The sequence below is a fragment of the Perissodus microlepis genome, chromosome 2, assembly GCF_051167445.1.
Source record: "Perissodus microlepis isolate ML-2025 ecotype Zambia chromosome 2, ASM5116744v1, whole genome shotgun sequence".
In the NCBI taxonomy this organism is placed as follows: Eukaryota; Metazoa; Chordata; class Actinopteri; order Cichliformes; family Cichlidae; genus Perissodus; species Perissodus microlepis.
The window spans coordinates 14387701-14402325 of NC_140462.1; the positions used below are offsets into that span (position 1 = coordinate 14387701).

Genomic DNA, 14625 nt, shown 5'->3' on the forward strand with positions numbered 1-14625 from the left:
AAAATGAAATAACATTGTACACATTATTAAAGGTGATATTTTTCATTCAGGCTAAATTGGCTTCAATACCAAAGAAATGTAAAAATAAAAATAGTACAACAAAGTACATCATTATACAAATACTCATAATGGAGGTTTGACATATCAGAATAATCAAATAAATCCAAACATGTCACAGTCATAAAAAAAATAGAAAAAGGCAAATACAGTACAGAGAATGCATTAGGAGCTAGATATTGAAGTGTTTGCTATGCTGTAGAGTTTACAAAATTCTACTAGAAAACTCCCAATACCAATGGAATATCAGATAATACAAAATGAAAAAATAAAATAAAATACAAACAATACAATGTCAACAACAACAAACAAATAAAGAGTGTGACATGAGAGTGTGTGTGCGTTCATACAGGTGCAATTTGCATGCAAATCTGCCTCAGTGTGACAAATGATGAAAGCAGCTACAGTTTGTGAATGAGTGTGTGCCACTGAATCAACAGAAATGGAGTGTGAAAGGATGATGTCACTGCCAGATGAAGTTTACAAAGCAAGCAAAATAACAGCTGTGAGAACTACTTTGCTACTTTATCCCAATTAGTTTCATGTTTCTGACGTCCCGGCAAAATCAGGTTTTCTGTCTGATGGAGAAAGATGAAAAAAAAAAAAAGGGGGGAAAAAGGCTTTTGTTTGATGAGCTCAGCCTACAGCATATGGTCTTTATGTAGTGTTTGGTTGAAGTAATGGAGTGGAGGTGAAAGGTAGCAAATACAAAAACTTTTGTGCAGACTCAAATGAGCGAGTGATGAGCCGCTGTCGTGTGACCTTGGCACTGACCGGGTTCCTCTCTGGAAACTTCCTCAAAGGATAAATACTCCGATGGATCAGACAAAAGCACACATGCCACTACAAAAGCCCACTAGTAACCAGAACAATAACAATAATGATAATAATAATAACAATAAGAAGAAGAAGAAGAATACTCAACCGTTTACTGTATGTTGTGACATTTTCCTTTTGCTCCTTTCGGGGAATAAAAACAGATCATTCAGCAGAAGAAGAACTGTGGTGGGTCGACACTGCACACTGTGTCTTTGAGTGTGAGGGGTGCAGGTTGTTAGCTGTGGTGCTAATCCGTTTTCTCCTAGGAGCTCCCATGGAGACAGCAGCTACTATGGTTACTGTATGCGCTCTGTCTCTGGTATCTGGTGTGTAACAGTCCAGGAGAAAGTGTGTGTCCATGCTGTTTGACGGCAGGCCTCGGGGACTCTGCAGGCAGGTTGGTAGTGACGGTTTGATCCCCGTGGTTGCTGATCTGAGGTCTGTTTTGGCTCTGTTCCCCCCTCCCCCTTTGGCCGCTGAAGATATGAAAGACTTCTAAAGCTGATCTGCAATCCGGATCAGCTACATCAGGACCGAGCCTCGAGCTCCGGACTGAGAGGAGGTCTGACGTTTCAATTCGGGGTGGGATCCTGGTGCCTGAAGGGGGTGGAGTCCACCACTGTGTTGTCACTCAGGGGCGGAGCTCTGGTTTTGCTGGTATATGGAGGCTTTGTCCTTCAGCAGAGCCAGGCACAGGTGGCAGCTCCAGCTCCCTGGAAAACAGAAACAAAGTGAGACAAGGCTCGAAGTGATGGAATCTCGGAGTAACTTGGCAGACACCAGAAGGCCACTAGCTGGTGTATTGGTCACATTTTTACAGCTCTCTCAGTTGTATCTAACAACTTCCTCTGAGTTTGCTATCCTCTGCTGTAAAGTGTCTGCTTACCCTCTGGTGGTTCAGTCATGGGTGGAGTTAGACAGTACATGTGGTAGCCTCGATCACAGTCATCACAGAACAGCAGCTGGTCCTACAAATACACAAAATTTCAATTTACTGATGAAACGCTCACCGCTCACGCTTTTCACTCTCCTAACCCTCTGCATTTAATAATTAGTTATTATTATTCATCTCTGGCTCTTCCACCGTGTGTCTTTTATCCCATCTTCCTCCCCTCACACCCAAATAGTCGATGGCTGCCCCTTCCGAGCCTGGTTCCGCTGGAGATTTCTTTCTGTTAAAAGGAAGTTTCTCCTACCCACTGTCACCAAAGTGCTTGCTCATAGGGGGCTGTCTGATTGTTGGGGTATTTCCTGTATTACTGATGGTCTTTACCTTACATTGTAAGGAAGAGACACTGTATGAAAACTGAACTGAAGTAAGGAGGAGCAAAAGGACAGTTACTCTCAGAAACAGTCTCAATTTCTGTTTGTCAAAATAAGCTAAAAATTAATTAATTAATTAATTAACAGACTTAAAAAATACTGGTGACCACCAGTGCTACCACTCAGAGGGTTAGGGTAACCCTTCCTAGTAGATAATCCTATGGTATCAATTTAAAAATCCTGCATCACATTGTTCTTGCTATCACATTAACAAGACTTTCAGGAAACTTGACCTCACCAGGATTTGAACTAATCCGAGATTTTTACTAGCCAGCCCTAAGGTATCGGTTCAAAGCTCGTACATCACCTTGTTGTTGGGTTATCGCATTCACAAGAAGAATATCCGATATCATTTTTATATGATTTTCTCTTTAATTGAACTATGAAATTCCCCACTCGTAGGACTAATAAAGGTATCTTATCTTATCTTATTATCCAATTTTTTAAAATCGGATATCCAAAGATACTGTTTATTTGGCCCAGTATGTTATGTTGGTGTCAAGATAGCAGTTCATCAATAAAGAAAATAAAGTTAATCACACCTACATGAGCCACTATAACAACTAATTTGCCTTTGTTTTCCCTCTCAAACTCATTAAACACACTAAAAACAGAGCCCAAGGGGACTGCAAGTCAACAAGCTGAAACTGAGAAGTGATGTTACACTGTGTCTGTCCCACAGCTGTGACGCACAGAGTGGATGTTTGCTCATTAAAACAAAAAGATTTTTAAAATTAGACAGTTTAAGGTAAATAATATACCTTTACAATTTTCTACCATACTGTTAGTAAATCTTGATCATTTGCAGTGCATAGTAAATAAATATCTTTTTACAATTCTGGTAAAAGCAGCCAAAAAGGCGGTCAAGAGATGCTGGCTCCTTCCCGTGCCCCCCACTATATCAGAGTAGAAAGACATTGTGAATGAGATTTATGTAATGGAAGCTATTACATTCTCAACAAGTCTTAAAAAAAAAGAGCATATTTGTCAAATTATGGAGCAAGTGGGTCAGTTTTATTAAGCCTCTGCACCCAGACTTTGTTGAAATTTCTCCTCTTTAGAAACTTAGAGTGCAATGCCTTATCCCCTTTTAAACCCTGTGATGGATGTTTTTCCTTTGTCTCCCCACTTGTTCTTTGTTCTCAAAACGTAAAAAGATAAAAGTGGTTTATATTTGGACATCCTGTTATGGACACACTATGTTGTACTCCACTTCTTGAAAATAAAGAATTAAAAAAATTAGACAGTCTTATGTGGATATGGTCAAAAAGAGAAGAAAGGAGTCACAGACAGTTTTTTTAAACTTGTAACCACTACAGATTAAGGTTTTGGGGAACATTTAAAAAAAAAAAAAAAAGCTCACATCATTCTCGGAGGTGCCACAAACATTGCAGCATTTGCACTCGATGCACTGCCAGCGATAGGTCTTCACCGCAGCCATCATCACTGGTGTGAACTGCAGGCACGTTGGGTGGCCTACACAAAGGAGACAAAAAAACAAAAACACACACACAAAACAGGTGAACAACAATGAAAACTGTGAGGAAGTAGTGTGAAAAGACCTGCAGGCATCATGATACAGAACATTTTAAGGTTTAAATGGTTGTCTCAAGAAAGACCAATTACACCAAACAGCAGATAAATATCTGCTTTAAACTATATGTGTGATAACCAAGCCTAAAGGGACACAATGCGTTCATACCTGAGCGACCGCAGTCTGAACAGGATACCAACTCTTCTGATTGGCCGGTCTTCTGGTTTAGGGTGGAATCTCCCAGACAGAAGTCACAGTAATCGTTGGGCAGTGCCAGCCCATTGGGACCCTTCTTAGTAGCTGTGCAGGAAATAAGTGAAGAAACTATAAGAATCTGAACGTATGAAGGAAAGAGAACACTGCGCTCTTCTCCCAGGTAAGCAGATCAGCATATACAGCTTAAAAATGAAAGTTCCACATTTTCCAAGTACAAACCTGTTTGTAGCAGGCCTTCCAAAAATAACATTCATAATGATGATGCCTTGAATTATGATTGAAACTTAAGTATGAGTGACAACTCACAAAACGCACTTGTTTTTATGTATATGATAACACGATTTCGCGTGCATAAAGGTCTTGCTTTTTAAAAAAAGCAAGACCATGGATATGTTTGGGGGTTTAAAAAAACAGACAAAGAAAAAAAAAAAAATATGGATGATATGCTTTAAAAAAAAAAAAAAAAAAAAAAGGGGGGGGGAGCCAAAAGTCCCAACTGTGCAAGCACATTTCAATCAGGAATGCCTCCAAATTTGGGATCTGAAATAATGAAAATCAAAAAATGAAAAGAGCAAGAAAAATTAAAAAAAAAGAATGAGAGAGAGACTTCCCTTGAACAAACACACACATGCTACACAGCATGCAACCAAACCTCCCTCCCCTCTTTCTCTCCATCTCTCTCTCTCTCTCAGCACTAGAGAGTGACTCACTCTTCTGCTCCTCAGGCTGGCGAGGAGTGGGTGGTGCCTCGATCTCCTCGCGGTCCTCGCCCTCCTCCTCTGCCAGGTGAGAGTGTGTATAGTGGTAGCTCAGGCCAGGACGGTTCTTGTAGCGCTTCCCACAAACTGACACACACACACACGTTCATACAAAAGTGTTATAGTTGTGGCAGCGAATTTTAACTACCGTCCAAAAAGGCCCAAGTTGGAAACAAGGTGGACGTGCACCTTTCACCACCTCAAAACCAAGTAAAAGAAAAAACATTAAAAAAAAACAACTTCATTTCATATGATTAATTGTTGACGGACACGATAGTAGCAAACTCATACAGCGAAGGAGAGCATTTGCACAGTGAGCTGGGGCCAACAGGAAGTTACAGAGCACACGAAGCAGCATCTCAGGGATAAGAGAGAGAGAAAAAAAAAAAGACAACGCATCCAGGTGAGCAACTTTTTCAACTTCTGCGTAGTCAAACTTTAGTTCCAGGTGGGATCTTTCAGATGACTCCATGCATGGCACAAGGCTCATCTTTGTCTTTTAAGAGGGGAAAAGCAAAAGCCTCTCTTGCTGACATGCATGGCGCACACAAACACGTTACACAGAAAGCTAATACTCACTGTCGCAGGCGTAAGGTTTATCCCTTTCCTCCAGCGCTGCAGCTGCGGCCTCAGTTTTCTTCTTGCCATTCTTGTCACTGCGGCCCTGAACAACAAATTGCACAGTTGAGACCAACAAACAGACCAACTTAAACAACACAACTTACTTTGCATACATCACCTTTAACGGTTTTGAAAAACAATAATGAGAAGCAAGTGCATTTATGACAATTGGTACAGATCAAAATGTTTTGGGAAATGAAAATGAATTGAACATTTTGTGAAATTGGTTCACTGGAGAAATCAAAATTACAAAAATAAACTCTTACACAGGAGAACCAGCTGAACAAGAAAAGCCCCTTTCAGATAAATATGCCTTTCGATAAGAGTGTCAGCTTCATGTATCAGAAGCACAATGGCCAACCGTATCTGTGTCTGAATGACAGAACAGTGTCAGTCAATCAGACTAAAGAAGCCAGTGATGTTTCATATTGTATCTCTGAAGAGATCAAACAATATCCATGGAAAAAAAGTGCGTTTAAGAAAAACTTTAGATTGAGAACTATAAGCATTGCAACTTAAGTAGTAACTGTAAGCGCTGTTGTTGTAAGTTGTTTTAATTCAGTTATCTATCAACTATCACTGTTTTAATTATGTAAGACAAATGATGAGCTGATTAATAAAATTAACTGTATTATTAAAAATGACAACATTGAAAACACATTACGCTGACTGCAAATAAGACAAAGGATGACTTGAATTATCAGCAGCTCATCTGGTCACATTTTTCTTTTTGTTATTGTAAAGATTTTTTTTTATTTCCTGTCAGAAAGATGTAACATCAAATGTCGGCCAAGTTAATATTTTAAACATATCAGTTTGTACTCACAGTTGGCAATCCATCAGTGAAGAAACAGAACACTAACCTTGGACTTGCTCTTCCCTCGCCTCTTGGGGGTCTCATCCTCAAAGTCTTCGTCATCCAGATCATCCAGGTAGTCATCATGGTCCAGCACTCTCTACCATAAAAATAACAGTCTAATTGCTTTTGCTTGTTAAAAAAATAATAATTTGTGCCATTTTTGACAAAAAGCATCAGCATCGAGTCAGCTTTGGGTCTGACCTTACGGATGCGCCCAGAGGATGTGGTGGTCGTTGATGTCACAGGAGGCTCCACGGTAGCTGGATCATCCTCAGGGCCTCGAACATCTGCCACACCGCTCCTCCTGTCAAGGGGCTCTCCTTTCAGCAGGGCCTCCAAACTGCTGCCATCCACTGCTCCCAAGGCATCGCGCTTCAGACCCAGCTCCAAGTCTGCTACATCAACAAAGCAGAACAAAAATGCATACAACCACTACAAGTGTAACAGATAAACCAGTGTATAGAAGAAAGAAAAAAAAAAAAGAAAAGAATTAAACTTATGGAATGTTTATTTAAATGGAAAAGTTCTTTCATCAGAGGTGGTACCTGGTTTGATTGGGGGAAAGGCCAGACGGGGATCCTCAGGGGGATGAGAACGCCGTTTCTTTCTCCAGCGACGGGCTGGGTAGGTGTAGAGCTGCCCTGGAGCTACGCCTGATGTGACAGAGAAACACCAAAAGATGAAGTATGTTTTAGTGAGATGACATGCTACGACATGCCCTGTATATCAGTTACAGAGATCATCTAAGGAGCTTGGACAGAAAAGCGACTGGACTTCATCAACCTCTAATCCAAGAAGCTTCTTCAGTTCTTTGGTTCTTCAGAAGCTTCTCGGATAAGAGGTGAAATGTCTTCAAGAAACGTAAGGTCGTCCAGTCGCTTTGCTTTCCAAGCTCCTTGGATTACCATGACCTAGATGACTGAGAACCTACAAATACTTAAAGAAATCATCCAACACTACTTCGATACCTGCACTTCGGTGTCTCTTCTCCATCCAGATGTAACAGTTGGACTGGGCTACACCAGTCTGAGAGTCCAGGAAAGGCATAAGGATGCTGCGCTCGGCACACAGACGAGCATTATAATTATGACACTGCTCCATGGCATCTCTGTAATACTGCTCTCCAAGCCTGAAAAATGGAAGTTGGACACTAACAGGTCAAATAACACAAATCAGAACAGACTGTTAATAATCAACTGCTAATTAAACAAAGTTCAAATAATCAACACTGAAGAGATAAGTAAAAATGTATCAGCAGCACCAGAAGTCCTTAAAATGTCTATGTTTAACTGTCTTGTTACATTTGTTGTCACAAATGCTTTCGTGGTTTCCCTCCTTGGCTTGCTTTAGCTCAGATATCCCTGCACAGTCAATGGGTGTATCTCTAGCTAAAACTATCCAGAGCTCAGAGCCAGGCACAAGCAAGCAGCCTCAATATGAGCAAAAGATCAATGCAGTTATGTGAAAAATTATGCAAGCAAGTGAAAAAGATATAAGAGTTATCTGGTTAAGTTATTAACATACTTCAAAGAACACACAGCAGAGCATTTTATTTTCAGTAATTTAAGTGAGAGAAGATCCTCTAATTAACTTCAACCTGGGGGACATTTTCAAGTTTAATCATCTCTTTATTATGAAAATAATTTGCATTGAAAAAAAAGTTCAGTTTGATTAATATATCCTGAGTTATAGTTCTTAGAAAAAAAGGAAATGGTATTGGCAGGTCGCAGTTAAGGGAAAAATCAGCCAAGAAAATTGCAATCAGTGCTTCTCTAGTACTAAACAATTAGGTATTAAACCTTTTTTTCAGCTGCTATTTTTGTTACTTATCTGCCAAGCAAATTTTAGCTGGGTTTAACAGCATGACTATGCTCTGTAAAGAGTCGAGATAAAGTGGATTAAGACACATAGCAGCTTATTTTCACTTTAAAACAGCCTTTTTTGAATGACATGCAGCTGATACATGACTGTGCTATCACACAAACCGGCCTTGCTTGAGCTGCACAACAAAGGAGCTGTGAAATTACTGCAAACGGCTACCGAACAACCTACTGCGACTTTGCTCGCATATTTCACCACAAATGTCTCTTCTACTGCTTTGCAATTAAATCACAGTTTAACTATTTTAACAGAGTAGTCAATGTCGATGTATATAAAATGAATAATTAAGGGTTACTGCTCTCCTCATAAATCCACTATTAATTATGTTGAATCACAGCAGTAAAACGATGATATTTTCTCTCTGGGGTCAATGTATTTAATTATTTACTTACGGGCGACACCAAACCAAGCCTAGTTTCATTTGAGCATTCAGCATTATCAGTAACGGTGGAGGGTGTCAGAACAAAAGGTTGATTGTTAGCGACTCTCGTCACAACAAAGCGCCCGCCAACCTGACAGGTTAAAGGAAAATTAACCCTCTTTTATCTGCGTGCGACTGGCTACAAACAGTTTAAAGCGTTTACACGTAAAACCACTTTAAGTACAATTAAGACTTGCTGAATTAGGCTTAAACTGAGGCTGAAATGCAGCTCCATAGCAGGGTTGATTCCCTTATGTTTCCCCAAAGCTAACAAGCTAACAGTAGCACGGAGGATAACGTTATCCTCTTGGGACAATTATCGTATTCAATACTGAAGATGCGATGTGCAATTTTTCTGCGCCCTGCCTTTAAAACGATGAATAATTAACTAAAAAAGCGTCTCTGTGCGGCTGCTAGTTTAACTCTCACAATAAATAAAGGTAAACTTACACTTTAACAACACTGTCGACGGCCGCCGCCATATTTGCTTATTGCGGTTGTGTGATGTGCCACTGCGCCTGCGCACAGATGCTGGAACCCGTTATTGCCTCCACCTGGTGAAAAACACGAAATGCGCATTTTACAGCAAACTTCTCCGCACTTCGGTTCCGCTACACAACCACATTCGGGTAAGATGAGTCATTTTTACTTAAGGTGACTTATAGACGAAGGAATATGAAACATGAGCAAAATTCTGAGGCATAAAATACTAATAAGTTTAGAAAATGTGCCACGTGTTGAAATTGTGTGTCTCTCGACGTTTGTTTGGTTTGGGGTTTGTTTTTTACTACAACCAAAGTTCAAATTTGTCAACAGAACAAGCATTTATGTTTACTGTGAGACAGGGTTGTCTACATCATTTATTTTCAAAAGCTTCTTTGCCAAAGGGCAAGCCAACATAACAATGCACATCTGAGTTAATGTGTGCTCAAAATAACTCTTGCATCATACAATCACTGCTCATTTTAATTGTATTTTTCGACATTTGTAGCATCTGATTATAGCCCCCCCCTTATATTTTTTCTTTTTCTAAGAGAGCTGCCAACCTACTATCATATGCTTTGCCTCAGTGGCCTTATCACGGTCTAGGGCCTGTTTGATAAGGCCCTAGATCATTTGTTGCAACAAACGGTTGTTGTGGAAAATTTAACAATAACCTGCAACACACCCAGCGAGCTTGATTTGAAGTGGGTTTAATAAACACATCGCAATGTGGAGAGAGCATCCCAGTGAAACACTAGGACCATCTCTGAATTGTGGCCACCGCCCTTTCATTTTATATACAGAGACACAGACAAAGAACATTCCACAAACTCTTACACGTTGATAAGCAGGAGTCCCACTATCTGTTTAACGTCTCCCATTACAATGGCCTCACTGTGTTAACGTTCCACATGCATGTAAACTAGTGACAGGAGTGCTCTTACTATAGTAAAGTGAGAAAGTGATATTACTATAACTAATGTGATATGATTAAATATGTGATTAATAGATGAGAAAAGAAATCTGCCACCACATTCCACCCTTTGTGATACCACAATTAAGAATTAAAATTAATTAATTAAGAATCACATAAAAACACATAGAGATTTCTTTTCTAACTACTGTATATCAGCACCATTGTGTACTCAAAGAATTCACAATGTGCATCTTCCCTATAGTCAGAAGGAAACAACAAATTCACATTTTATGGTCATCTTCTCTCCATCTGAGTCTCCACCCTTTGTTCGAAGGATGGCAGTTATATCATAAAAGAAAACACAATATCAGAACATGTACAGAAATGAAACGGCGTTCGTTTTTTATCTGCAAAGAAAACTTCAACCTTAGTTACATCAAGCTGCTCTCTCATAAGAACCCGTTAAGATAAGGAAGTTTTTCAGTGTGTGATATATTTTCCCACTTTATCATTAAATCTCCCAATTTATTAACTGTTTCTGTAAAAGACCCTCATCCCCCGTGTTATTAGGGATTGAGGCACACATGCCTCACCAAACATCACACACACTCCTTTGTGCCATTTGCTTTTCCCTGTCCAGATGTTTGCCATCAAGGACAGTGAATATGTCTGAACCTGTAGGTACCACAAACACATACTAACACTGATGTTAGTGCTTCTCGAGTTTTAAAGTAAAACCCAAAAGTAGCCATGAATTTCCACACAGCTAACATATATCAAACACTTCTGACCTACTTTTTACAACAGAATTATAGATCTTTCCTCTCTGTCTATGCAGTGTACTGTACTCTTTACTATTGTAGGGCCATCAGCCCGTTTAAAAGGTGTAAACCCTCTCAAGGGCATTTACAATTATCTTTACTGTGCCCACATCAGTGATTGGGGAAACCAAAACAACCACATTTAACTCTGGAAGAACAACCTCCTTGTTTAGGTGCTTCCAGCATGTTTGAGGTCTATCAAAATCCCTCAATGAAATGTGATGAACCCAAAATCCTATCTTTACGGTGTCAAATGTGTCAAAATTGAGTACACATGTCAAAAGAACTCACAACTGTTGTTACTATGTTTACTCAGACAATGAGGGCCTAATGCACTTACGCATCAGGAACTGACATGCTAGATAATCAATCTACCTACCCTACAAAATGCGCACAAGTTGATGTAAAACTTGCATGCTATAATTACTCCAATCACTTTTACTCATGCTCAGAACTCTAACAGAGTTTGTGATGTTCGGAGAGTCATGTAAATGCATATCATTTATAAAATGATTATTAAAGTCACACCAACGACCTCCTTAACTTAAAAACACACTAAGCTTTCCAGGGAAACTGATTGGCTGTTTAAGCAGGTGTTATCTGCATTCATTCGCTGATCCCTCTTAGGTGCCACAGAGTCTCACTCTTCAGTCGCTGAGTTGGAGCTTGGCACGCCCTTGTTGGAGGAGGGCGCTCTTTTCACCCCTCACCCTCTCGTTCCAACACAGCTTTATGGTTATTGCTGTGGTTCTGGAATCTTCTAATGATGACTAGTAGGGCCCCAAACCGCACGACCTTTGACCTCAACCACTGCCTGGGCTGTCAGCTCTGCTATGAATGGTCCCTGCTTCTTGCTGGGTCTCTGAAGACTTCTGATCAGCACCCAGTCTCAGTCGGGAGATTCCACCCTTGGGATGATTTCTTCCAGCAGTACTCTGGCTGCTGCACCTGTATCTCTAACCATTTGGAAAACATGTCAACCATCATCAAACCACATTTTCCTTTCAGTTCAGTGAAGTTTACTTATAGATCATCAAAACCTTATCTGAACATGGACTTAACCCCCCTGTAGAGGTTTAATACCTGTACATGAACTGTTAATCCCACAAATCACAGTAAAAAGCCATGGACAAATCATCATGGAAAATATCATGGAAAACATAGAAAGCATTGTTTCATGTTAAACCTGGAATCCCTCCTTTTGACAAATGGTCTCTCCCATGAGTCAACTCATCGGAACTAGGAGAATAACAAAAAGGAAAAGGTTAGTTACACAAATTCTCAGACAACATCAGGGCTTCTCCTCCAGAGTAATTTCGCTTCAGCCCTGTAACCCTGTGTTAAAGAATAAAATCAGCATTAATGTCATGTTAAGTGGGTCTAACTCTTGGCTCTGCCTGGAGCCTGCATCCACACCACAATTACCTAGAAACCAAAATTGGTGAGTAAATACAAACTTCACACTTACAAACAACTGTAGGGTCATAAGAGTAATAAGGCATCCAACACCACAGACAAAAGTGTGCCATATGCAGTTTATTTCCCCAACTCATTAAAACACTACTGTTACCATAATTTGCCCAAATCATGGATCATCCCATGTGTTTAATTAAAACTACTGTAACCAGTAACTTTTCTTAAGTAATGTCACTCGTTTTCACACTTTGAGCTCAACACCTTAAAATGAATAAAGATATGATAATGAGCCCCACACTAAGATGTTCTGTAATCACTGCACAACCTGCTTCATTTCACTCATGTCTGCCTGTGTGATGCCAGAACCCTTAGAGAGGAAAACAAAAAACATTAGCCAGTGGTGTGTGGTTGGGCCTGGATCAACAGATTCCAGAGGTGTTGCTGTAAATCATGTGGCCAACCCTCCTTGTCTGTGAAAGGAGTGATACTGATTTTAACACAGTATGTGTTTCACATTGAATACACATTTCCCCCCTGTAACATTTAACATTTTCCAACAATACAGTGTGTTACTGTAATCAACAAGCAGCCAGGAAAACACAGTTTCCTCCACACAAAATCAGTAACACAGAAAAGTGCTATCTAAAGCAGCGGTCCCCAATCCCCGGGCCTCGGACCGGTACCGGTCCGTGAGTCGTTTGGCACCGGGCCGCGAGAGTTGAGGCTCAGGTCTAAAATGTATGGTTTTCAGGGTTTTTATCGGTTTTCAGTGTTATTTTGTTATTGTTTTTATCGTTAACTCTGTTTTCCTTGGTCTTTTCACGTGTGTTATGAATAAATCTTATTTTTTTCGGTACCGGTACTAGTTTTATTTTGTTGTATTTATCCGCGACACCTTAAAGGCCGGTCCGTGAAAATATTGTCGGGCATAAACCGGTCCGTGGCGCAAAAAAGGTTGGAGACCGCTGATCTAAAGGGTTAGGTCTGCAAGGCCCGCCCACACTCATGTGAACCTACAGTCTCCCCTCCTCTGGTCTCTGTCATCCTCCTGCTCCTGCAAAAAAAAAACAAAACACATGCATCCACCCTTTTTTCACTGTTTGGGGTCGATTAGGCATTAGCAGTGACTAACCCTAAAATAGTTACCGTCTTCTCAATTTCAAGTCAGTCACACTTAGTCCACATCATCAGTCCAGCCACAGTCCAACCACATGCATTCATCCAGTCACATGCAATTGTACCAATCATTGCTGATAGTGGAAAACCGCACATGGATTTAAATATCCACTGACAGCAATATTACATCATTCCAAAAATAAAAACAATTCTTATTGCTTTTGAAATGGATTGAATCGCTACAATTCTTTTAAACAGAGGACTTACCTTCTGATATGGTCAGCGTCCTAGGTAGGTGAATTTCTTCAGAAGCCCATTGTGATCTAGAGAAGCTCACCTTTGCTCTCAATTAAAGTATTTTATAGCGCTTTTACTTCCAATCTTGCAGGCCTGCTTTTAAATCATCAGCACACAAAATCTCACCCCCAGAGGGGTGATACCTGGCAGGTTTTTTTCCTAAGTGCACCGTTAGGCCTTGTTCAGGACATGTGTGTGTGTGTGTATGTATGTGTGTGTGTATGTATGTGTGTGTATGTGTGTGTATATATATATATATATATATATATATATATTTATTTATATTAGGGGTGCAACGATACTCGTATCGATATTGAACCGTTCGATACGGTGCTTTCGGTTCGGTACGCATATGTATCGAACAATACAAAAATTTTAATTTATTTTATCAACTTTCCTTCTGACGATGCTGTCTGTGTTGAGCGCTCAGTGGATCTGCGCTGACAGTGCAGCCTAGGCGGAGTAGTCGAATGCTGAGCGCAGGGCAAGCTAGCGAGACAGAAGTTAAGCTCTCCTTGCAACATGGCAAATTGAACCTCCCCCACCCTCATTCAGATCTGGCGTTTGGAACTATTTTGGTTTTCATGTGACGTATGACCCTGAAGGTAAGCGCGTCATGGACTAAAGTAAAACAGTATGTCGGATGTGCCACGCAATGCGCAATTACATGGGTGGGAGCTAGTGTGTTAGCGCAGTTAGCTCGTTAACGTGTTGGCCGTCCAGCCCCACACACGGGGAGATCTGCGGTAGCTCGTTAACGGAGATTTGCCGTGTTGTGGCGTTAACGTCATTTCAACGAGATTTACGCTGACAGCACTAGTGGGAACACAACGAATATGACTGCACATTTATGCTGACATCATCCTAGTGCAAAGACAAGTGGAAGCAGACAAAAACAACAAGCACGCATGCTACAAACTTTACCGGAGTCATTTAGACAGCCGTTAGCACATGATTCTCCTTATGGGGACCTGATGTTTAATATGCTGCTGAGAATATAGCCCAGAAGAAGCTTATAGTATAGCTTTTATTTTGGAAAGAGCCATTTCTCTGTAATAAACTCTCTTTTCCAAAGATGAGTGATTCC

At 40.5% G+C, this 14625-nt stretch overlaps 2 protein-coding genes across 5 annotated transcripts in view; one reads left to right on the forward strand and one right to left on the reverse strand.

Moving 5' to 3' along the window:
* Window positions 1-23: 23 nt before the first annotated feature.
* LOC146392493 (zinc finger protein ubi-d4-like) lies at window positions 24-9051 on the reverse strand. Of its 3 annotated transcripts, none has more exons than XM_084948609.1 (11): window positions 8940-9051; window positions 7156-7316; window positions 6733-6840; window positions 6389-6579; window positions 6192-6284; window positions 5287-5371; window positions 4660-4794; window positions 3902-4033; window positions 3563-3675; window positions 1763-1844; window positions 24-1589 (listed from the first exon to the last, which is right to left on the reverse strand). In XM_084948609.1, exons 1-11 carry the CDS (start codon window positions 8969-8971, stop codon window positions 1504-1506), a joined length of 1218 nt encoding a protein of 405 aa, XP_084804735.1. In that variant the 5' UTR covers window positions 8972-9051; the 3' UTR covers window positions 24-1503. The 3 variants fall into 3 exon arrangements, with proteins under 3 accessions (XP_084804735.1, XP_084804726.1, XP_084804745.1); XM_084948600.1 differs by having other exon boundaries at window positions 6389-6582; XM_084948619.1 differs by lacking the exon at window positions 4660-4794 and having other exon boundaries at window positions 6389-6582.
* Window positions 9052-9079: 28 nt separating this feature from the next.
* Window positions 9080-14625, forward strand: part of LOC146392494 (high-affinity choline transporter 1-like) — a 30358-nt gene continuing 24812 nt past the window's right edge. The window contains exon 1 of one of the 2 annotated variants that reach the window (XM_084948569.1): window positions 9080-9118. The gene's annotated coding sequence lies outside the window, so the exon portion shown is untranslated. The remainder of the gene's footprint in view (window positions 9119-14625) is intronic. The other variant, XM_084948588.1, reaches the window with a different exon arrangement.

What these genes read in the sequence shown, in the direction of transcription:
- LOC146392493 (XM_084948600.1), bottom strand. Translation starts at nt 8,971, where the DNA reads ATGGCGGCGGCCGTCGACAGTGTTGTTAAAGT. An exon ending in CTTTCCCCCAATCAAACCAG is followed by an intron (nt 6,583 to 6,732) that starts GTACCACCTCTG and finishes TTGTTGATGTAG; the next exon opens with CAGACTTGGAGCTGGGTCTG. An exon ending in GTGGCACCTCCGAGAATGAT is followed by an intron (nt 1,845 to 3,562) that starts GTGAGCTTTTTT and finishes GTGTATTTGTAG; the next exon opens with GACCAGCTGCTGTTCTGTGA.